Source organism: Cherax quadricarinatus, chromosome 11 (assembly GCF_038502225.1).
Source record: "Cherax quadricarinatus isolate ZL_2023a chromosome 11, ASM3850222v1, whole genome shotgun sequence".
NCBI classification, from domain to species: Eukaryota; Metazoa; Arthropoda; class Malacostraca; order Decapoda; family Parastacidae; genus Cherax; species Cherax quadricarinatus.
The window spans coordinates 51219918-51244220 of record NC_091302.1 but is presented as its reverse complement, the minus strand read 5'-3'; the positions used below and the strand labels follow the sequence as shown (position 1 = coordinate 51244220).

Sequence of the window (24303 nt, the reverse complement as noted above, 5' to 3'; positions counted from 1 at the left end):
TATAAACTAAAAGAGGAGGCAGTTAGGGTAAGATATAAACAGCTATTGGAGGATAGATGGGCTAATGAGAGCATAGGCAATGGGGTCGAAGAGGTATGGGGTAGGTTTAAAAATGTAGTGTTAGAGTGTTCAGCAGAAGTTTGTGGTTACAGGAAAGTGGGTGCAGGAGGGAAGAGGAGCGATTGGTGGAATGATGATGTAAAGAGAGTAGTAAGGGAGAAAAAGTTAGCATATGAGAAGTTTTTACAAAGTAGAAGTGATGCAAGGAGGGAAGAGTATATGGAGAAAAAGAGAGAAGTTAAGAGAGTGGTGAAGCAATGTAAAAAGAGAGCAAATGAGAGAGTGGGTGAGATGTTATCAACAAATTTTGTTGAAAATAAGAAAAAGTTTTGGAGTGAGATTAACAAGTTAAGAAAGCCTAGAGAACAAATGGATTTGTCAGTTAAAAATAGGAGAGGAGAGTTATTAAATGGAGAGTTAGAGGTATTGGGAAGATGGAAGGAATATTTTGAGGAATTGTTAAATGTTGATGAAGATAGGGAAGCTGTGATTTCGTGTATAGGGCAAGGAGGAATAACATCTTGTAGGAGTGAGGAAGAGTCAGTTGTGAGTGTGGGGGAAGTTCGTGAGGCAGTAGGTAAAATGAAAGGGGGTAAGGCAGCCGGGATTGATGGGATAAAGATAGAAATGTTAAAAGCAGGTGGGGATATAGTTTTGGAGTGGTTGGTGCAATTATTTAATAAATGTATGGAAGAGGGTAAGGTACCTAGGGATTGGCAGAGAGCATGCATAGTTCCTTTGTATAAAGGCAAAGGGGATAAAAGAGAGTGCAAAAATTATAGGGGGATAAGTCTGTTGAGTGTACCTGGTAAAGTGTATGGTAGAGTTATAATTGAAAGAATTAAGAGTAAGACGGAGAATAGGATAGCAGATGAACAAGGAGGCTTTAGGAAAGGTAGGGGGTGTGTGGACCAGGTGTTTACAGTGAAACATATAAGTGAACAGTATTTAGATAAGGCTAAAGAGGTCTTTGTGGCATTTATGGATTTGGAAAAGGCGTATGACAGGGTGGATAGGGGGGCAATGTGGCAGATGTTGCAAGTGTATGGTGTAGGAGGTAGGTTACTGAAAGCAGTGAAGAGTTTTTACGAGGATAGTGAGGCTCAAGTTAGAGTATGTAGGAAAGAGGGGAATTTTTTCCCAGTAAAAGTAGGCCTTAGACAAGGATGTGTGATGTCACCGTGGTTGTTTAATATATTTATAGATGGGGTTGTAAGAGAAGTAAATGCGAGGGTCTTGGCAAGAGGCGTGGAGTTAAAAGATAAAGAATCACACACAAAGTGGGAGTTGTCACAGCTGCTCTTTGCTGATGACACTGTGCTCTTGGGAGATTCTGAAGAGAAGTTGCAGAGATTGGTGGATGAATTTGGTAGGGTGTGCAAAAGAAGAAAATTAAAGGTGAATACAGGAAAGAGTAAGGTTATGAGGATAACAAAAAGATTAGGTGATGAAAGATTGAATATCAGATTGGAGGGAGAGAGTATGGAGGAGGTGAACGTATTCAGATATTTGGGAGTGGACGTGTCAGCGGATGGGTCTATGAAAGATGAGGTGAATCATAGAATTGATGAGGGAAAAAGAGTGAGTGGTGCACTTAGGAGTCTGTGGAGACAAAGAACTTTGTCCTTGGAGGCAAAGAGGGGAATGTATGAGAGTATAGTTTTACCAACGCTCTTATATGGGTGTGAAGCGTGGGTGATGAATGTTGCAGCGAGGAGAAGGCTGGAGGCAGTGGAGATGTCATGTCTGAGGGCAATGTGTGGTGTGAATATAATGCAGAGAATTCGTAGTTTGGAAGTTAGGAGGAGGTGCGGGATTACCAAAACTGTTGTCCAGAGGGCTGAGGAAGGGTTGTTGAGGTGGTTCGGACATGTAGAGAGAATGGAGCGAAACAGAATGACTTCAAGAGTGTATCAGTCTGTAGTGGAAGGAAGGCGGGGTAGGGGTCGGCCTAGGAAGGGTTGGAGGGAGGGGGTAAAGGAGGTTTTGTGTGCGAGGGGCTTGGACTTCCAGCAGGCATGCGTGAGCGTGTTTGATAGGAGTGAATGGAGACAAATGGTTTTTAATACTTGACGTGCTGTTGGAGTGTGAGCAAAGTAACATTTATGAAGGGATTCAGGGAAACCGGCAGGCCGGACTTGAGTCCTGGAGATGGGAAGTACAGTGCCTGCACTCTGAAGGAGGGGTGTTAATGTTGCAGTTTAAAAACTGTAGTGTAAAGCACCCTTCTGGCAAGACAGTGATGGAGTGAATGATGGTGAAAGTTTTTCTTTTTCGGGCCACCCTGCCTTGGTGGGAATCGGCCGGTGTGATAATAAAAAAAAAATAAAAAATAAAAAGACCTCCCTACCAGCTTAAAGAAATCTCCCATTAAATAGCTAGCAATTCATAGCACATTTGAGGGCGGTAGCGCTTGCAGTTTGTAAAATAATGTTTCGTTAGAACATAAGAACGAAGGAACACTGCAGAAGGCCTACTGGCCCATGCGAGGCAGGTCCAAGTCTCCTACCGGCTTAAGCCAATGCACCCAACCTAGTCAGGTCAGGTCACATTGACTTAAGGGAGGAACACGGCAACCGACCTGGTAGCACAAGCTATCAGGTCTAACTCACACCCACCCACATCTACTCATGTATTTATCCAACCTATTTTTAAAGCTACACAACGTTCTGGCCTCTATAACGGTACTTGGGAGTTTGTTCCACTCATCCACAACTCTATTACCAAACCAGTACTTTCCTATAGCCTTCCTGAATCTGAATTTTTCCAACTTAAAACCATTGCTGCGAGTCCTGTCTAGGCTAGATATTTTCAGCACACTATTTACATCCCCTTTATTTATTCCTGTCTTCCATTTATACACCTCAATCATATCCCCCCTAATTCTACGTCTTTCTAGAGAGTGCAGTTTCAGGGCCCTTAGTCTATCCTCATAGGGAAGGTTTCTGATACATGGGATCATCTTTGTCATCCTCCTTTGTACATTTTCCAGAGAATTTATATCCATTCTGTAATACGGTGACCAAAACTGTGCAGCATAATCTAAATGAGGCCTAACCAAGGATGTATAGAGTTGAAGAACAACCTGAGGACTCCTATTATTTATGCTTCTTGATATGAAGCCAAGGATTCTATTAGCTTTATTGCGAACACTTATGCACTGGAGGAGACCACGATAGATTTTTGGGGTGGTCGTATTGTACCTGTATGTTCCATTCATTTTTCCAAACTATCCGTGTCTGCGACATGTCAAGTATACTATCTACTCATTTTGTGAGTGATGGGTAACCGTGAATTACATTTAATTATCAGATATAACGCACTGATTTATCCAGATACCTTTAATTAACACTCGAATCCTTCCAGCAGATCTGGAGTCTCTCACATTTACACAATAATTCTTTCATGGATGCGTCTCACAACTGTTGACTATCACCGGATGATACCTATTTCTCTTACTATATTAATATGGGAGAAGGTAAAGAAAATTACATTAAGTACATAATTAACACTTATAAGATGAAACCAACCAATGAAATGACTAATATCCTAAGATACAATTACACCTAAAGGAATCTGACAAACTCCCATTAAGATTTATTTATATATATATATATATATATATATATATATATATATATATATATATATATATATTTATAAAGAGAGAGAGAGAGAGATAGATAGATATATAGATAGATAGATATTCTTGGTAATTAAAGTAGCATCCTCAGTTATCAATAATTAGTTTGTCTATATCTTTCAATCTTTCCCAGGCAATTAACAAAAACTATCGCGACGTAATTAAGTTTAATTAGTGGTTACTTACCACTTAATTACCGTCATTAATGGAAAGTCGTTCACTCGGGTAGAAGCAAATAGTTTAAGGTTGTGAGTTGCTCGCCAAGTTAATGTGATTCTCTGAGATTATATTTGATGACATTGATTACTTATGGAAGAGGAGAAGCAGGAGGTGAAGGAGGACGATAACCAGGAGGACAAGCAAAAGGAGAAGAATGAGGTGATTGATGGTATTGGTTGTGGTTGTTGGGTTGATGGTGGTAGTAGCAGTTGTGGTTTTGGTGTAGTTTGTTTGATACCTACTTTGGTTATGGTGGTGGCGGTAAGTTTATTCAGGTATACACAAATACAGTTACATAGATTATCATACATAGCAGCATATGTGTAGAGAACCTGGGATAACCCAAAAAAGTCAAAGTGACTGACAGTGTATTTCCACTGGGGTAAGGTAGTGTTAGTAGTAGTTATGTTTGTGTTGGTTGCAGGGCTTATAGTGATAGTGGTTGAGGGGTGATAGTTATAGATTAGCTTGTAGGAGGGAAGACAGAGCCTCCATCACTCTGGTTAATTAGCTCTCTTAGAGTAGCGAGAAAAAACTCAAAATTCCAGATCCTCGGTGACCAAACAACGTTGCTTCCGGTCTACGGCCAGAACACCTTTCACAAACATCGATTTTTCCTCCTAAGCACCACTGAACGTACATTATTAAGGCCCACATGAGGGGTAAAGCATTCTAAAGCATACGGCACTGCAAAGCGACATTGAAGATCCATGGAGGTCGTCCTGTGTGGCATGCAAAGAGTACGTAACCTTTATTCGGCGCATGTGCACACCCACATTGAAAGGTTATCTCCCCAACCAGCGAACCAGGTACTAAGGGTTGATGATGGGGCCACGTCGTTCAACCAGTACCCAGGTTCCAGCCAATAAGAAGATGGTTTTGGCAATCGCAGATGTGATGTGGGTACCACTCTCCTGTCTGCCCTTGTCATTCCCATTCTAGAGCTGGTTGAAGCACGGTCTGCTTCTATTCTGCCTTGCTTACCGTGGAGTGCACTAATACCTATTGTTGTACATAGTGTATATAGTGTACATACTTCTGTTCTAAATTGGTGAAGGATAATACAAGTCAAATTTTTTTCTGCTGTGTTTATTTTGCTCCCTTTACACTCAGGATAACAGGCCTTTGGGACTCCTGGGTTGTAATATCCTGCTTCTGGGAAATGGAATTTAACCAGGATCGATCCAAGGACGGTAAAGATGGCGCTCCTTCAAGGGCTCTTACACATAGGCAAATACAGATAAATACGCCCCAACCTCTCAGCAGTAAATATAAACTCGCTTCACACACAAGAACGTTGCGGAAAAGACTTTTTCCAGTCTTTCCAATCACCTCACTCACAGGAGAGGCCTCGAGGAAGCAAGAAAAGAATTGAAAGAAGCGAGGAAGCAAAAATTCTTTACCTGGCCACGCCTGTGAATGGCCCAAGTCAGTATTTAGAGCTTTCAGTTACCGAGGGTTTAGTCACGCAAGGTTAAGTCACCCAAGTTTCAGATTCCCAGGTTCAGTCACCCCTAAGGATATACGCTGATCGGAATGTATCTCTGTATATTTACACCGAGAGGTATCTGTTTATATACACGAAGAAAAACGTTCACAGAAAATGTGTACGTCAATATACACAGAAAGGTATGTATCTATGTGTACAGTAAATACCCCAAGAGTATGTATCTCTCGACTTATACACACCAAAAGGTGAGTATCTCTCAAGCTGACGGATGGACTCTTGTCTAACGTCTCTCGTCTCTCTCAGCCACCATGTCGCCCTCAGGAACATGATAATATCAACTCGGGAAACTTGTCTGGAAAATGAATGAAGGACTATTAACTAACTGAGGCAGATAAGTTTCCTCCCACGGAGGGAAACAAAAAGTTTGCTGGAAGTCTAGGCAGGGTAAAATTCGCATCCCCCCATGCCCCCGAGCGTCACTCACGGCGGAGCCGTTCATATTAAACCCGAGGAGAGAACGTGTCTCTGGTTGACAGTTTCTCCTTCAACTTGGACAAAAACGGCCTAACATGATTACCTACAAAGTTTATCTGGTGGTGTGAGGTGACAGCCCAACGGCTTTCATGAAAGGCAGGAAGTGAGACAAGCAGAAAGTCGAGAGTGGGGCCGACACTCAGTAAATCAGACTCGTAGGGCAGAGACAGCTTTTATTCAAAACAACGTTTCGCTGATTCGAAACTTTTAAAAAAAGTGCTTCATATGTCTGAGTGATCTTTGATTTCTCACCGCCTCTCTTGGAATCAAACCATGATCTCAGAAACTATGTTCAGTTAATCTAGACCTACTCCATGTTAGCTAGATCCTCTCCAGGTTATCTAGATCATCTCAAGGATACCTAGACTCTCTCCAGGTTACCCAGATCACCTCCAGGTAACCTAGACTACCTCCAGATTGCCTAGATACTAGGTTACCTATATACATCTGCAGGTTATCTAGATACATCTTCAAGTTACCTAAGCAACACAATTTCACATAAGATTAAGGCCTCTAATCGCGTCCCTAGTCCTGGGTTACTCAGATTCTCAGTGATTCATGGAATCATGACCAGAGCTGCGATCGTTCCCCCAATTGTTTCCAATGTGACCAGGCAATGAAAAAATTTTGCAATCCTGGTCAGGTCTTGTTGACTGGGGCTAGCTAGAGACTGAAAATCACGCGGAGTTACATTGTAAATTTCCAAATTGCCCACAATTAGGAGGAAAAACATATGGCAAATTACGAGTGTGGGTTACCTGCGTGTTGTTCCACATACACGGTGGTGTGACTCTCACTCTGCATTATAAACTAATCCCTGGTGAGAAAATCACTCGTGTCAACACAACAGCGTCATGACGCGATCCTGCATAACGATGTCTAGCATTACGATAACACACATTACGAATCACACATTTGTCTACTGAAAAAAGTGTTGGCATTGACATAGACGGTAATGAAAATTACAAATTACATCCAGGATTGAACATGTCAACAAAATTTCATGGATTAAATGAGGTGACACTGAGTTTCGCAAGCAAATCCATGAGGTTCGTATTACCCGGGTATTCCTATATATATAATCTGTGTCCAAAATTGTTATGGCAGAAAATACTGCTCGCTGTCAGATTTTTCCCGGATTTCATCAGCAAAGTCAAACATGATGTCTGTAGATTTTTTTTTTTTTTTGCATCACGCATCCGAGCAAAAATTTATGGAAATATTTTGATTATATAAGATCAATTTTTCTGCCAGCAGCATTATGTAAGATTATGATGTAGGAGCAGATAAGGCCAGGAGTATAATAAAGAGTAATGAAGTATGTAAAATTTGGAGAGAGAGAGAGAGAGAGAGAGAGAGAGAGAGAGAGAGAGAGAGAGAGAGAGAGAGAGAGAGACAGACAGACAGACAGACAGACAGACAGACAGACAGTCAGACAGACAGACAGAAATCAGAACTACCTGCAGACTCCCCAGTAAGACCTACAGACTACTCAGTAGTGCGTGCAGACTCTTCAGTACCACCTGAAGAAAACTCACGAGGTCTTACAGGTGTAAAATTTAGCCCTGCACGACGGCAGAGTTTTGTTATGGAGACAATGAGTGGCGAGCGTAGGTAACATGTACCACCATTGTTATTGTTGCTTAGGCAGCAACCCAAATCTTTCCTCTTATTACACAAAAGATTTACAAAAGAGATATTTTGAAATTTTTGAAAAGAAAATATGTGTTATATATATGTAAAACTGGTAATTTAGCAAGAACTCATTTAAAATTAAGCCCTTTCTAAAATTTTCTCTTATATGTTTAAAGATATATTTTTTCGTTTATTTTAATACAAGAATTAATAATTTTGTACCAAAAGAACCATAGAAAACTTATCTAACCTTATTATAACAAGCGCAATTTAATTTAGCCTAATCCAACTAAATATATTTTAGATAAGTTTACAGTAATTTAATGCTAAATAAACACAGTAAAATATATTTTTTTCGTTAGGTTCAGAGTGATTTTTACGAAATTATTGCATACACAAATTTTCGCTTGCCTTATTCGGCAAGAATAACGTTCCAATATAAGCCAGATATATATATATATATATATATATATATATATATATATATATATATATATATATATATATATATATATATATATATATATATATATATATATATATATATGTTGTACTCGCTACCCAAGGACATGGATTCGAGTCCTTGGCTAGTCGCAGTGTTGTTATTGATCAATACCACTCGTTCGTGGTCACAATAATATATATATCTATATACGTATATATATATATATATATATATATATATATATATATATATATATATATATATATATATATATATATATATATTGACATTTTTGTATAAAATATTTGAAGTAAGGTGTCTTCTTTGCAAAGATGGGACACTATTTGCTTTATTGCTCCTCCTGATATTTAAATTAGATGCATGGAAATGTCAGGGAGGAATAGATAAGTGAAGGAGCAAGCAATCCAGCGTATGATGCTTCAATTAAGATAAAGAAGGGTAGAGGAGATGGTGAAAAGTTGGGTGGGAGGGAGTGAGGAAGAAGAAAGAGAGAGAGAGAGAGAGAGAGAGAGAGAGAGAGAGAGAGAGAGAGAGAGAGAGAACCTGAAACAGATATAAATACCCTCCTAACTTCAATACCGAAAATTTCTTAAAAAGTAACTATGGAAAGTGAAAATGGAAGAAGACAGTGAAGCAGGTCTCCCAAACCTTGTGTTTCTGCTGGAGTCGTAAGGAAAGGTGACTGAGTAATAACTGTAATACATTCTGACAGATATATTAAAAACATTTTAGCCAAGATTACAGAGATATAAAGGTACATATATATATATATATATATATATATATATATATATATATATATATATATATATATATATATATATATATATATATATATATATATATATATATATAAATGTATATATATATAAATGTATATATATATATATATATATATATATATATATATACATTTACATATATATATATATTTGATTTTGTTTGTATTTAGAGCATTTAATTTTATTTGTATTAACCTCTAAAATACAACCATCTTTACATAGTTCGGTTAAATATTAGTAAAACTCTTTTATAGCAAGATCGTATAAGAACACGTGTATACAGAATTAATATAAACATAGTGAACAATAAAATGGTAGTTGAAGTGATAGGATGGAGCTCCATCCTATCACTTCAACTCCATATCGTTTCAGACAATGGGACAATACTCTTCTCCAGACTGAGGGACTGACCACCTCAAAAACTTTAAGGGTGATGGACTGATTACATCGTCTTCAATTATCTTCTGCTTCTATCAACTTCTCTGTACTCGACTGAAGAAGCCTACTGTGTAGGCGAAACGTTTCGAAATAAAGATACCTAACTGTTGCATATGTGTCTTACCTAACAACAATATAAACATAACACCCGACAATTAATATAAATAAAAAACCCGTATATAGACCGTCTTTAAGCTGGTTACCCAAACAGATATTTCTTATAAAAGGAATATTCTCTAAGAGAGAACTCGTTCAACAAGAACACTCGTATAGAAGGTACATATCACTGGAACACACTCGTATACAGAGTTCAAATCACAGAAACACTCGTAACTAGAGGTCATACAACAGGAATAATTCATGTATTTAGAGAGTTGATGAAAGATGTAAATACGATAAGACAGACTGAAAACTATTGAATAAGGACTTAATCCTCTGATGAGAGGATTCAATATTAAAGTTGTCGTACACTTGCGATCAACACAAGTTAGAAGGCGCTGCAGACTGCACGTGTCCTCAAGAAGAAGAGAAAGGAGGAGAGGAAGAAGATGAAGATGAAGATGAGGACGAAGATGAGGACGAAGATGAGGACGAAGATGAGGACGAAGATGAGGACGAAGCTAAAGAAAGAGGCTGTGCTAAACCCAACAACAGGAGAACTCAAGAAAGAACACAGGTGCAGAGAACAAACCTCTATGGTGGTAACGTTTCGCTCTATGGTGCAGAAGGCTTATAGTTAAGTAATAGTGGTAAAATACATAAAAACTAATTAAAAACTACGGGATTAAAGGAAATGCAATTTAATAATTTTAACTAAAATATATGTGAAAAAGTAGGACTACCAGAGAAGTTAATATGCAATTTATGTTCATTACATAAATAACTTCCTTAGGTGACACGATGGAATAACTGGTGACTCAAGTCACCTGCTAATACGAGGGAGCATTCATATAACTGAAGTGCCATTCGTAAAACCAGTTTCACAAAATCTGTATTGAGATTTGTGAATAAGCATTTACACAGCCTACATCAGAATCTTCCACTAAGATTGCACTGATATTCCGCTTTGACACGCAGCTGATTGTCTAAATACACTGTTACCCCACTGTCCACCGAGGAGAAGAAGGGGTGGTGAATAGTTAGTGTGTACCTAGCTGATCTCCCAGACCCACACCCCTTAACAGTCAAGTGTTTACCTAGCTGATCTCCCACACCTACACCCCTTAACAGTCAAGTGTTTACCCAGCTGATCTCCTAGACCCACACCTCTTAACAGTCAAATGTTTACCTAGCTGATCTCCCACACCCACACCCCTTAACAGTCAAGTGTTTACCTAGCTGATCTCCCACACCCACACCCCTTAACAGTCAAGTGTTTACCTAGCTGATCTCCTAGACCCACACCCCTTAACAGTCAAGTGTTTACCTAGCTGATCTCCCACACCCACACCCCTTAACAGTCAAGTGTTTACCTAGCTGATCTCCCACACCCACGCCCCTTAACAGTCAAGTGTTTACCTAGCTGATCTCCCACACCCACACCCCTTAACAGTCAAGTGTTTACCTAGCTGATCTCCCACACCCACACCCCTTAACAGTCAAGTGTTTACCTAGCTGATCTCCTAGACCCACACCCCTTAACAGTCAAGTGTTTACCTAGCTGATCTCCCACACCTACACCCCTTAACAGTCAAGTGTTTACCCAGCTGATCTCCTAGACCCACACCTCTTAACAGTCAAGTGTTTACCTAGCTGATCTCCCAGACCCACACCCCTTAGCAGTCAAGTGTTTACCTAGCTGATCTCCCACACACACACCCCTTAACAGTCAAGTGTTTACCTAGCTGATCTCCCACACCCACACCCCTTAACAGTCAAGTGTTTACCTAGCTGATCTCCTAGACCCACACCCCTTAACAGTCAAGTGTTTACCTAGCTGATCTCCCACACCCACACCCCTTAACAGTCAAGTGTTTACCTAGCTGATCTCCCACACCCACACCCCTTAACAGTCAAGTGTTTACCTAGCTGATCTCCTAGACCCACACCCCTTAACAGTCAAGTGTTTACCTAGCTGATCTCCCACACCCACACCCCTTAACAGTCAAGTGTTTACCTAGCTGATCTCCCACACCCACACCCCTTAACAGTCAAGTGTTTACCTAGCTGATCTCCTAGACCCACACCCCTTAACAGTCAAGTGTTTACCTAGCTGATCTCCCACACCCACACCCCTTAACAGTCAAGTGTTTACCTAGCTGATCTCCCACACCCACACCCCTTAACAGTCAAGTGTTTACCTAGCTGATCTCCCACACCCACACCCCTTAACAGTCAAGTGTTTACCTAGCTGATCTCCTAGACCCACACCCCTTAACAGTCAAGTGTTTACCTAGCTGATCTCCCACACCCACACCCCTTAACAGTCAAGTGTTTACCTAGCTGATCTCCTAGACCCACACCCCTTAACAGTCAAGTGTTTACCTAGCTGATCTCCCACACCCACACCCCTTAACAGTCAAGTGTTTACCTAGCTGATCTCCTAGACCCACACCCCTTAACAGTCAAGTGTTTACCTAGCTGATCTCCCACACCCACACCCCTTAACAGTCAAGTGTTTACCTAGCTGATCTCCTAGACCCACACCCCTTAACAGTCAAGTGTTTACCTAGCTGATCTCCCACACCCACACCCCTTAACAGTCAAGTGTTTACCTAGCTGATCTCCCACACCCACACCCCTTAACAGTCAAGTGTTTACCTAGCTGATCTCCCACACCCACACCCCTTAACAGTCAAGTGTTTACCTAGCTGATCTCCCACACCCACACCCCTTAACAGTCAAGTGTTTACCTAGCTGATCTCCCACACCCACACCCCTTAACAGTCAAGTGTTTACCTAGCTGATCTCCTAGACCCACACCCCTTAACAGTCAAGTGTTTACCTAGCTGATCTCCCACACCCACACCCCTTAACAGTCAAGTGTTTACCTAGCTGATCTCCCACACCCACACCCCTTAACAGTCAAGTGTTTACCTAGCGGATCTCCCACACCCACACCCCTTAACAGTCAAGTGTTTACCTAGCTGATCTCCCACACCCACACCCCTTAACAGTCAAGTGTTTACCTAGCTGATCTCCCACACCCACACCCCTTAACAGTCAAGTGTTTACCTAGCTGATCTCCCACACCCACACCCCTTAACAGTCAAGTGTTTACCTAGCTGATCTCCCACACCCACACCCCTTAACAGTCAGTGTTTACCTGGACCTTCTTGAGTAATCGTGTACAAAAGTACTCCAGGGCACATTTATTTACCTGGAACTGTTCTACCAACCTGCAAGACAAAATTAGTCACCATTTATATTAGCTGAAAGATCGGAACATATTCTTAGTCATTATTTTAGAGAGGCAATAATTATATACTGCCATACTCAAAGTTTGAGTTCGTTTTAGAATAAATTTTTAATTAAACTTTTTTTTCACTGTTCTTTTGATGATTTTCCATCTTTAAATATGTCTATATTAGCACAATGGCTAGATAATCACTAGATAACATAAAATTGATTTAATCAACAAAGGAGATGTATGCATGTCTTGTATAATTATGTCAGAATACCGTTGTACAGCCCATCACAGTATTTCCAGTAAAAAAACTTACAATGAAAGCTTTTCTTTGGTTTATTACTTTCAGCAGTACTAGGATAATTTCCTTCAGTACTAGCTAATATTCATAGTTTCAGTGTCACTGATCTGCATTGTGTAGAGCTCAGTGTCATCGGATGGGGTGACTGTGTACCTGTGTAGGTTCCAGTGGTTTATACAGGCAATGAGTGGCCTCCCAGTGCCAAGTTCCTCAGCCTCCTCGAAGCTCTGAGGGAGAGAGAGTCCCAGAGTCTCCGGCAATAGTATGCAGGAGACGAGAGCGGTCAACAACAGTCCCGTCAACACCAGGTAGTGGAAGTTGGTCCCTGTGCCTGACTGTAAAGTTTAAATTCTACGTTAGCTTCATTACTGAATGAATACAGGAGAGTTACATGTATCTCACTGCAATACGTTTACTGATATGAAAGCTGTAAGAATCAAGCGAATTACAATTCAATCAAACTATACTTAGTAACGATATAATAATTGTCAGAGCAATAAGTTATTAATATGAAATATCGCTGTATAGCCCTTGTGGCTTAGCGCTTCTTTTTGATTATAATAGTAATATGAAATATCAAAGAGTAAAACTGCATTGTGACAATAATACAGATATGAAAGAGAGGGGTAAGGAAAACCTCAATAATTTTATAAGTATGGTAAACAGTTATTATTGAATATTTGTGTCTGGCGTATTTTGGATATAAAATATAATACAATATTTCCAGTATTAACTTGTCTCTGCCACGAAGATAGTTTACAACGTGTAAACGAGGGGAAAAACTAACTAAACGCAACATTAACCTAGCGTAAACCAACATAACCTAATGTAACTTTACGTAACCCAACGCAATCCAGCTTAGCCTAACCTAACTTAACAAAAAACAAATCTAACTTTCTCCTTAATCGGTAAAATTGGAACTGGCGTTTCTTTATAATCACTGTGATTGGCCGAGTGCATCAACTGCTGTCAGGCCAAAATTAAGGCATCATTTTTGCTATTATTCCCCAAAATAACAATCTGCACATGAAATGACTATTCCATAGAGCAGATAGTTTACAATTATCGTAAAAAAGTCAATAATGGCCGAGTTCCACTGAGGAACAATGTTCAATAACAGATATGATTAACGCAATTAAATTCCACTACAATACTTAGGTAGGATTCAATATGCAAGAATAATAACAAACGGATTGGTAAATGCGCAGAAGTTGCCTTACGTTAGTCCCTGGTCACCTGAACCTTGAGGTTACTATTTTCATTTCTGAGTAACAATTTTAGAAGCTCTCAGCAAGAATTTGCTCTACCTTTGTTATTTCAGACTGATTCACGTTGGGTAGCAAGCATTGCCGAGAAGTAGAAATAGTAGTAGTAGTAGCAGCAGCAGCAGCAGCAGCAGCAGCAGTAGTAGTAGTAGTAGTAGTAGTAGTAGTAGTAGTAGTAGTAGTAGTAGTAGTAGTAGTAGTACCCTTGCGGCTTTCCACCTGATTCCTGCCAGTACATAAGCTCGTTTCTTAGTTGTCTCTGTATTAGGACTGAAGAAGTCACTCGTGGCGAAACGTTTTCAGTTATAAATGTCCTGAACTGCGTTTTTTCCACATTAAATCTGTATTATAGACAACATTCCATTCATGACTTGATAAAGCTCTACGTAGAGTGAAGTGTTGCATATAATGATTGGATATTCAGCACCATGAACCCCCGACCATATTTGTTCATCCTCTGCCTCTTGGTTGCAGTTCAACCCGAAAGCATTAACAGATAAACCACAGGTAAGTAGACATTAACAGGTCACTCACGTGCAAGATATACGGAGAGATCGCCATGGGCCACAAGCCAAAGACTAAGTAAAGGCCGAGTCCAGAGCTCCTGACCGGGGTAGGGAAGATTTCAGACACCAGGATGAACATCGATTGCAGCGTCATGCTGAAACACAACTTGAGGACTCCTGTTACCAGCACCAGCGCCCACTCGTCTGTAGTGGTGAATGCAACAGATAAAGCAAGGGTGGAGGGTGTGTTTCTTATTAGCCAGGAAAAATTACGTTTGACGCAGATTAATTTCTCCATTGCATGGTTAAAAAGGCATGAAGTCTAAGTCTTGATCCTAGGATTAACTTTTGATCCATAACCCACTACTAACCATGTCCTAAGTTGTGTGTGAAATTTTGATACTTAGCCAATTCACCGAACCATTAAAAAGCTCCTGAAGAAGCAATGGTGACAGTGCCAAAAGCCTAAGCTAGTATTTTCTATCACTCAGTAGATTATTTTGTATATATATATATATATATATATATATATATATATATATATATATATATATATATATATATATATATGTCGTGCCGAATATGTAAAACTGGTAAATTAGCAAGAACTCATTTAAAATTAAGTCCTTTCTAAAATTTTCTCTTATACGTTTAAAGATATATTTTTCTCCTTAATGTTAATATAAAAATTTTTAAATTTGCATCAAAAGAATCTTAGAAAACTTACATAACCTTATTATAACAAGAACAATTTATTTTAGCCTAACCCAACTAAATATATTTTAGATTTGTTTACAATAATTTAATACTAAACAAACACAGTGAAATATATTTTTTTCGTTAGGTTCAGAATGATTTTGGCGAAATTATTGCATACACAAATTTTCACTTGTCCTATATGGCAAGATGAACGTTGCTATTTAAGCCAAGATCGCAAGTTCTGCCTATTCGGCACGACATATATATATATATATATATATATATACTATATATATGTCGTGCCGAATATGTAAAACTGGTCAATTAGCAAGAACTCATTTAAAATTAAGTCCTTTCTAAAATTTTCTCTTATACGTTTAAAGATATATTTTTTTCATTAATGTTGATGTAAAAATTTGTAATTTTGCACCAAAAGGAACTTAGAAAACTTACCTAACCTTATTATAACAAGAACAATTTATTTTAGCCTAACCCAACTAAATATATTTTAGATTTGTTTACAATAATTTAATACTAAACAAACACAGTGAAATATATTTTTTTCGTTAGGTTCAGAATGATTTTGGCGAAATTATTGCATACACAAATTTTCACTTGTCCTATATAGCAAGAAGAGCATTGCTATTTAAGCCAAGATCGCAAGTTCTGCCTATTCGGCACGACATATATATATCACGTCGGCCGTATCCCACCGAGGCAGGGTAACCTAAACGAGAATGAGGCGCTCAGGTACGACAATTTAAACGTCACTCCAAACAGCCAATATCTCAAAACACCTCCTTTGAAGTGCAGGTATTGTTCTTCCCTTCTCCACGACTCAAGTCCGGGTAATCGGTTTTCCCCGAATCCCTTCATTTTGACTCACCGTGTAAGCAAAAACTGGCAGTGATGCAGAAGAGTGTAGCGAGAGTGAGAGTGATAATGCAGGTATTGCGACGACCCAGGTACTGAATACTGACCCAGCCGGTCAAGTTGCTGGGAAACTGAAACACTGATGAGAGGAAGTGACTGACGAAGTAGTTGCTAGGCATCACATTAATCCCCATCAGCACAACACCGTACGTAGTGTATATACAAAATCTGTAGAAATATATGTTCGGATTTTTGACTCCACTGGCCTTTAGCAACATCAGGATCAATTATCATTTAAGATTAACATTGTGCAGGGACTAAGAGAAAGCTGCAAGTAACACATATCAGAGGAGAAAAAATGCTCAATTAAACCTAATGGTTGGATTGAACTGAAATAACTGAGGTGGATACATTGTCTAGGTTCCACTGTAATTCAAAATATACCAGAGGTAAACAATGGTGAATGTACTTTGTTTTGTGAATGTGTTTCGTTTATTGAGTTAATATATTTATGGTTAAAAAACATTAAAGTAAGAGTCCCTAATATAATAGAATTTAATGACCTTTACATATTTAATTTTATAATAATATTGCCATTGAAAATCAAGAAGAAATCTTCTCCTTTATCTAAATGGGAGACGGATGATACTAAACAAAAGAAAACTTCCCTCTTATCTAGGTGGGAGACGGATGATACTAAACAAAAGAAAACTTCCCTCTTATCTAGGTGGGAGACGGATGATACTAAACAAAAGAAAACTTCCCTCTTATCTAGGTGGGAGACGGATGATACTAAACAAAAGAAAACTTCCCTCTTATCTAGGTGGGAGACGGATGATGCTAAACAAAAGAAAACTTCCCTCTTATCTAGGTGGGAGACGGATGATACTAAACAAAAGAAAACTTCCCTCTTATCTAGGTGGGAGACGGATGATACTAAACAAAAGAAAACTTCCCTCTTATCTAGGTGGGAGACGGATGATACTAAACAAAAGAAAACTTCCCTCTTATCTAGGTGGGAGACGGATGATGCTAAACAAAAGAAAACTTCCCTCTTATCTAGGTGGGAGACGGATGATACTAAACAAAAGAAAACTTCCCTCTTATCTAGGTGGGAGACGGATGATGCTAAACAAAAGAAAACTTCCCTCTTATCTAGGTGGGAGACGGATGATACTAAACAAAAGAAAACTTCCCTCTTATCTAGGTGGGAGACGGATGATACTAAACAAAAGAAAACTTCCCTCTTATCTAGGTGGGAGACGGATGATACTAAACAAAAGAAAACTTCCCTCTTATCTAGGTGGGAGACGGATGATGCTAAACAAAAGAAAACTTCCCTCTTATCTAGGTGGGAGACGGATGATGCTAAACAAAAGAAAACTTCCCTCTTATCTAAGTGGGAGACGGATGATGCTAAACAAAAGATAACTTCCCTCTTATCTAAGTGGGAGACGGATGATGCTAAACAAAAGATAACTTCCTCCTTATCTAAGTGGGAGACGGATGATGCTAAACAAAAGATAACTTCCTCCTTATCTAGGTGGGAGACGGATGATACTAAACAAAAGAAAACTTCCCTCTTATCTAGGTGGGAGACGGATGATACTAAACAAAAGAAAACTTCCCTCTTATCTAGGTGGGAGACGGATGATACTAAACAAAAGAAAACTTCCCTCTTATCTAGGTGGGAGACGGATGATGCTAAACAAAAGATAACTTCCTCCTTATCTAGGTGGGAGACGGATGATACTAAACAAAAGAAAACTTCCCTCTTATCTAGGTGGGAGACGGATGATACTAAACAAAAGAAAACTTCCCTCTTATCTAGGTGGGAGACGGATGATACTAAACAAAAGAAAACTTCCCTCTTATCTAGGTGGGAGACGGATGATGCTAAACAAAAGGTAACTTTCCCCTTATCTAAGTGGGAGACGGATGATGCTAAACAAAAGATAACTTCCTCCTTATCTAGGTGGGAGACGGATGATGCTAAACAAATGATAACTTCCCCCTTATCTAGGTGGGAGACGGATGATGCTAAACAAAAGAAAACTTTCCCCTTATGTAGCTTGGAGACGAATGATGACAAACAAAAGAAATCTTGGAAATTCTTTGATAATGTGAGCGTATGGGACTTAAATGAAGACTGGAAAAAAATCTGGTGTTTTTAGAGAGCACCTACGCCATGAGCAGCACCAGGATGGTCCTCAGTCGGAGTCTTGGGTAGCGCAAGACGTGATGTATGCCCAGTTCTTCCTCTTGCTTCAGCGACATGGCTTCTAGACTCTCTCTAAGACCTTCCTTTGAAACCTCCTCTCGCCCGTTGGTCATCGCTATCTGTTCAATTCACACAATCATTTTCTTTTTCACGTTCCTTTTTCTAGAGTCAACAGAGTTAAATTAAAACAAATGGTGTAAAACAATGTGTTTTAAACGTTTCAATTGTACAAGCTAAGAGTTTTACTTATTGAGATATCATGAGCTATTTTTGTCACTTAGCTAAATAATTTAGAAAATCCGTTCACGGTCATGCGAAATTCTGTATGAATACTGAATTAAGCTAATTACAATAACGATGAAATAAACGCACGATATAGAATTTCTGAAAATGTATATTGACTATGAAACATCAAAGTGTAATGGACATCTGGTAACAGTGTAAAAAGGGACTGTATATTTCGGTGTCTGTGTGAGATCATCTTTAGTAGTGAGATCGATATGTACAGTTTCTACACTGTTTCTGTCTCCATGTGGATTTTCTTAGCTCATGTATGATCACGTTTGAGTAAACACCTAGGAGACACCCCTTATATAAAGAGTTATATATTACAATCTCCAAGCAAGATCCTTTTCATCTGCTGAGTTGGATCCTCGCAGTTCGTGCTTATGGCCCACTGTGCGTTTACACAGGTTTCCAGCTGAGGATTGATGTTAAGGTACTCGTTCTTCATCTGTTTTAAATAGTAGTTTTCCGTCATCGGTCATGCTAGTTTACGCACTGAAAATTCGTAATGAAAGAATATAATAATTAATCTGAGTGATCATGTGTCGAATTTGCTTCCTAAAACTGCCATCCAGTCTCGTGGCTAACCTGACAGAGTGGAAGTTTTAGACCGCGAATTCGATTCACCATTACGCACTTTAATCAAATGTTTACTGAATTACTATAAGCTTAAGTTAGGTAAGGTATGTCAGGAAACGGGACTATGACGCGTGACTATGACCCGGGTCATAGTCACACGATGACGCGCAGCTGGAGCTTCTGGTCATCTACCCGAGGCCTGCCGTTTGCTTACCAATCTACAAGAACTTTTTTTTACTATCAAAACATTATGACAAACGAGGATGATTCCTTAGACGATACATAACTTTTATAACAGATTTTTTGAAAATAAACCTGGGGAGTTGCACTGTACCTGCAGCAGGATATCGATACACTCCTCCACACGTCCCTTAGAGATCAACCAGCGAGGTGACTCCGGAATTAATCTGTGTAGAAAAAAATGAGATGATAAGAGATGAGTGAACCGCAGAAGAGATATTAACTAATTCCCACAAGTGTGTTTAAACAATGCTGTAAGCTTTATAGTGTTCCTGTCCAATAAATGCTTAAAGCTTTACAGGGTGTCCAATAAATGCTTTAAGCTTTGCAGTGTGTCCAATCCATGCTTGAGGTTTTACAATATGAATGCCCACTCACCACAATATCAAGGCTCATTCATCACAGTATCAAGGTTCACTTACCACTAAATCAATGCCCACTCACCACAATATCAAGCCCACTCACCACAATATCAAGGTCCACTCACCACAATATTAAGGCCCTCCTCTCTCCAAAATATCAATGCCCACTCACCACAATATTAAGGCCCCCTCTCTCCAATATATCAAAGTCCACTCACCACAATATCAAAACCCACTCACCACAATATCAAGCTCACTCACCACAATATCAAGGTCCACTTACCACAATATCAAAATCCACTCACCACAACATCAAGGTCCCCTCTCCACAATATCAAGGCCCACTCACCACTGTATCAAGACCCACTCACCACTATATCAAGGTCCACTCACCACAATATCAAGGCCCACTCACCTCAGCAGGAGTAAAGCGATGAGGGGTGGAAGGCAGGAGAGGAGAGCTAGGTACTGCCAGTGAGGAACAAGGAACGCCACCAGCGCTGTGAAACACATTCCCGTGGTCCAGGCTCCGTAGAACAATGCTGTGGTGAGGGAGCGACGCCCACTCGCAATCACCTCCAACACTGGAAAATGTGGTCAATACACATTCCAACACTATATTATGTGGTAAATACTCCCTCCAACACTGTAATTTGTGGTAAATACTCCCTCCAACACTGTAATCTGTGGTAAGTACTCCCTCCAACACTGTAATTTGTGGTAAGTACTCCCTCCAACACTGTAATTTGTGGTAAATGCTCCCTCCAACACTAACATATGAAAAAATACTTCTCCAACTCTATAATATATAGTAAATACTCCCTCCAACACTGAAAATTGTGGTAAATATTTAATCTATTTTTTGATATATAATATAAAAATATTTCAGCGATTGTGAGCGTAATGCAAATATTCTCCAACATTTTAATATCCAGTACAAAATAAATCACCAACACTTAATACAAACATTTCTAGTACAAACAAATTTTATCATTCTAATATGACCCAAAGCAAACTCTTATCATTATTTTCTAATCGTTATTATTATTATTATTATTATTATTATTATTATTATTATTATTATTATTATTATTATTATTATTATTATTATTATTATTATTTAGTTACCAATGACGTAAGGTACGAGGTTGTAGGTATGGTTGCCGAAACCAGCAAGGAACCTGAGTAGCATATGGAGGCTGGCGTTAGAGATCCACACTTGAGGTACAGTGAAGACGATGTAGATCACCAGAGATATTCTTAGGATCATTCTCCGTCCCAGGCTGCAACACACAGCATAGTTGCACCACCACTATTATCACTCGCTAGTGCATTCATTCGTACATATTTGCACACACTGCGTAGTTACACAAACTATAACACAGTGTTAGTGCACCATTATCACCACTCGTTGCAGCATTAGTTAATGCACATTTACAAACAAATACACATATAACCCGCACATAGAGGAGAAGAAAGCTTATGACGATGTTTCGGCCAGACACGAATCATTGGCAAGTCACACTGGTAGGAGAGAATGAGTGAGTTATATATATAAATATACTGGCTCACCAATTCTCTTCTGTCAGTCTGGCTTGTGAATGGTCCGAGTCGGACCGAAGCGTCGTGATAAGCTTTTCTCTTTCTCTCCTACGTACGGGTTATTTGTGTATTGTTCCAGTCACGGTATTGTGCCTCTTTGTTTTTTCTGTAAACAAATACTCTTACAAGATTACTTGTAATAAAGCAATTCTTTGGCTTTATTCACTAGTCTTTTAAATTACAAAGAAAAAGTTATTTACTCAGGAGTAAAACAGAAAATACCTTAATTACAGAAGGCATCTCTAACACCTGTAATGCATAATTAATCCTGGTCCAGCTCAACGATGACAGTAAACACACCTGCAACCACAGCAGCATTGGCCACTCCATGAGAATAACTTTTCTTCCCGTGGTGACAAATGAAGAACTAATTCTCCTATGTCTACACCACCTGAAGGTAACTTGGTACATATTGTATAATTACTTTGTGCTACCCAGTTGCCTATAATTTCAGTAATCATAATAATTAAGACTTCTCTCTGAACGGCTGCATGCGGACCTAGTACAATAAAAGTTACATAAATGCACCTAACGAAAATGCTGACTATGCTGTAAGACATGCATTGCCTCACCACTCGCGATTGTGTTATTAAGATTTCGTGAGTGATGTACCCGCTGGAACAACCTGCAATTCCTGGTTGTTAGATCTTGACACAAAATACTAGCAGAAGCCTCTCACAGAGAAAAATGGATTAGAGGGCGTACGCAAAGCAGCCTGTATCTCACTACACAAGGAAGGCGGAATTTGACACACTCTACACATACACACACGATACACGCACACACGACACACAGACACACACACACATACCACTTTTCCCAAGTCACAGGTACCACATATTCCGGAAACTGAGACCTCAAGCAAAGAACTCACTATTTATCACCGATGTGAGGCAGAACGAGTGTCCCAAGAGCATTGCCAACCATGTTGAGAGCCAGCACATGCTGTAAGAAGATCGCCTTCTCACAGAACCAGCCGTTGGTAGTGGCTAACGTAGCCTCGAACTGAGACGAGTCGAAGTCCCACCCACTGCTGCAAACTATATGAAAGCAAACACTTGCTAATGTGTTTTGGGGTTATAGAGACACTGAGGGATGTGAGGCATCAAATACGATCCGTATAAAGAGAGGACAAGTAAAATTCCTTTGTGTAACGAAATAAGAATTAAATGTAAAGTATTTTAACAGTCTTTGAGAGACAGGAACACGGAAACATGGAATTAAATATGGCTTCCTGTTTCGACTTCACTGTTTGTGATGAAGCTATAAAAGGCTTCTTCAGGCCAAGAAGTGGTGAAGGCTTCATCCACCGTCCTCTAATAGTGGCAGTGTCTCTGACCAGTGAGCTCCCTGGGAGCATTTGTAATTAATAGCAATAATAATAATAAATATAAATCTACCTTGTGTTTGAGTGCTATGAGAAATATTACGAGAGGTGCCTTCACTCTGTGCCAGCTGGTACATGAGACAGCTGGAGTAGCCTGTGGAACTGTTCCACCTGTGATGAACAACAATAATAATAATTACAATAATGTCTATAACAGCAATAATATTAATATAATAATAATATATCAAAAATGGTTACCATAGTTTTTATCACTGTCTTTAATTATTCATATATGCAGCACACATTAAATCAACAGAAATCACTCGATTGAGTTGTTGACCAAACATACCTGGGAATCGTGAGGTTTCGCCACTGGTCCCAGTCCAGTCCTGAGGTCTCCCGGCCTTGCACGTGACACCAGTGGTCGGGGACCACCACCTGGAACAACAGCTGGTTCATCTGTTAAGGTGAAAAATTTTATCAGTGACAGCTTTTATTATTCTTCGTCCCAAGATACATTTCAAAATAAATTCATTAATGTTGATGTAAAAATTTATAATTTTGCACCAAAAGGAACTTAGAAAACTTACCTAACCTTATCATAACAAGAACAATTTATTTTAGCCTAACCCAACTAAATATATTTTAGATTTGTTTACAATAATTTAATACTAAACAAACACAGTCAAGTATATTTTTTTCGTTAGGTTCAGAATGATTTTGGCGAAATTATTGCATACACAATTTTTCGCTTGTCCTATATGGCAAGATGAGCGTTGCTATTTAAGCCAAGATGGCAAGTTCTGCCTATTCGGCACGATATATATATATATATATATATATATATATATATATATATATATATATATATATATATATATATATATATATATATATATATATATATATATATATATAATATATATATATATATATATATATATATATATATATATATATATATATATATATATATATATATATATATATATATATATATATATATATATATATATATATATATATATATTCAACAAGTCGGCAGTCTCCCACCGAGGCAGGGTGACCCAAAAAGAAAGAAAATCCCCAAAAAGAAAATACTTTCATCATCAGCTAGATTTTAAGTTTTTCGATCACACACACATACACACACACACATACACACACACACACATACACACACACATACACACACACACATACACACACACACACATACACACACACACACATACACACATACACACACACATACACACACACACATACACACGCACATACACATACACACACACACATACACATACACACACATACACACACACACACATACACACACACACACACATACACACACACGCATACACACAGACACACATACACACACACACACACACACACACATACACACACACACACACACATACACACACACACACACATACACACACACACACATACACACACACA

The 24303-nt window shown here is 39.0% G+C and overlaps 2 protein-coding genes across 8 annotated transcripts in view; one reads left to right on the top strand and one right to left on the bottom strand.

The window, feature by feature from the left end:
* Positions 1-12382: 12382 nt before the first annotated feature.
* Positions 12383-24303, bottom strand: part of LOC128687455 (beta-alanine transporter-like) — a 29472-nt gene continuing 17551 nt past the window's right edge. For 2 of the 5 annotated variants that reach the window (XM_053774924.2, XM_070084127.1), the window contains exons 3-12: positions 23183-23292; positions 22907-23004; positions 22381-22546; positions 21033-21187; positions 20320-20488; positions 19637-19709; positions 18403-18557; positions 16231-16445; positions 14674-14849; positions 12385-13209 (exon numbers count right to left, since the gene is read on the bottom strand). In XM_053774924.2, coding sequence (XP_053630899.2) covers positions 12949-13209; positions 14674-14849; positions 16231-16445; positions 18403-18557; positions 19637-19709; positions 20320-20488; positions 21033-21187; positions 22381-22546; positions 22907-23004; positions 23183-23292 — 1578 coding nt within the window. In that variant the 3' untranslated portion in view covers positions 12385-12948. Of the gene's footprint in view, positions 13210-14181; positions 14366-14673; positions 14850-16230; positions 16446-18402; positions 18558-19636; positions 19710-20319; positions 20489-21032; positions 21188-22380; positions 22547-22906; positions 23005-23182; positions 23293-24303 lie in introns of all 5 variants that reach the window. The other 3 variants (XM_070084128.1, XM_070084129.1, XM_070084126.1) reach the window with 3 other exon arrangements.
* The window catches only part of LOC128687555 (UDP-glycosyltransferase UGT5), a 212593-nt gene continuing 209789 nt past the window's right edge, over positions 21500-24303 (top strand). Inside the window, exon 1 of one of the 3 annotated variants that reach the window (XM_070084131.1) lies at positions 21500-21903. The gene's annotated coding sequence lies outside the window, so the exon portion shown is untranslated. Of the gene's footprint in view, positions 21904-23160; positions 23301-24303 lie in introns of those variants that run through there. The other 2 variants (XM_070084132.1, XM_070084130.1) reach the window with 2 other exon arrangements.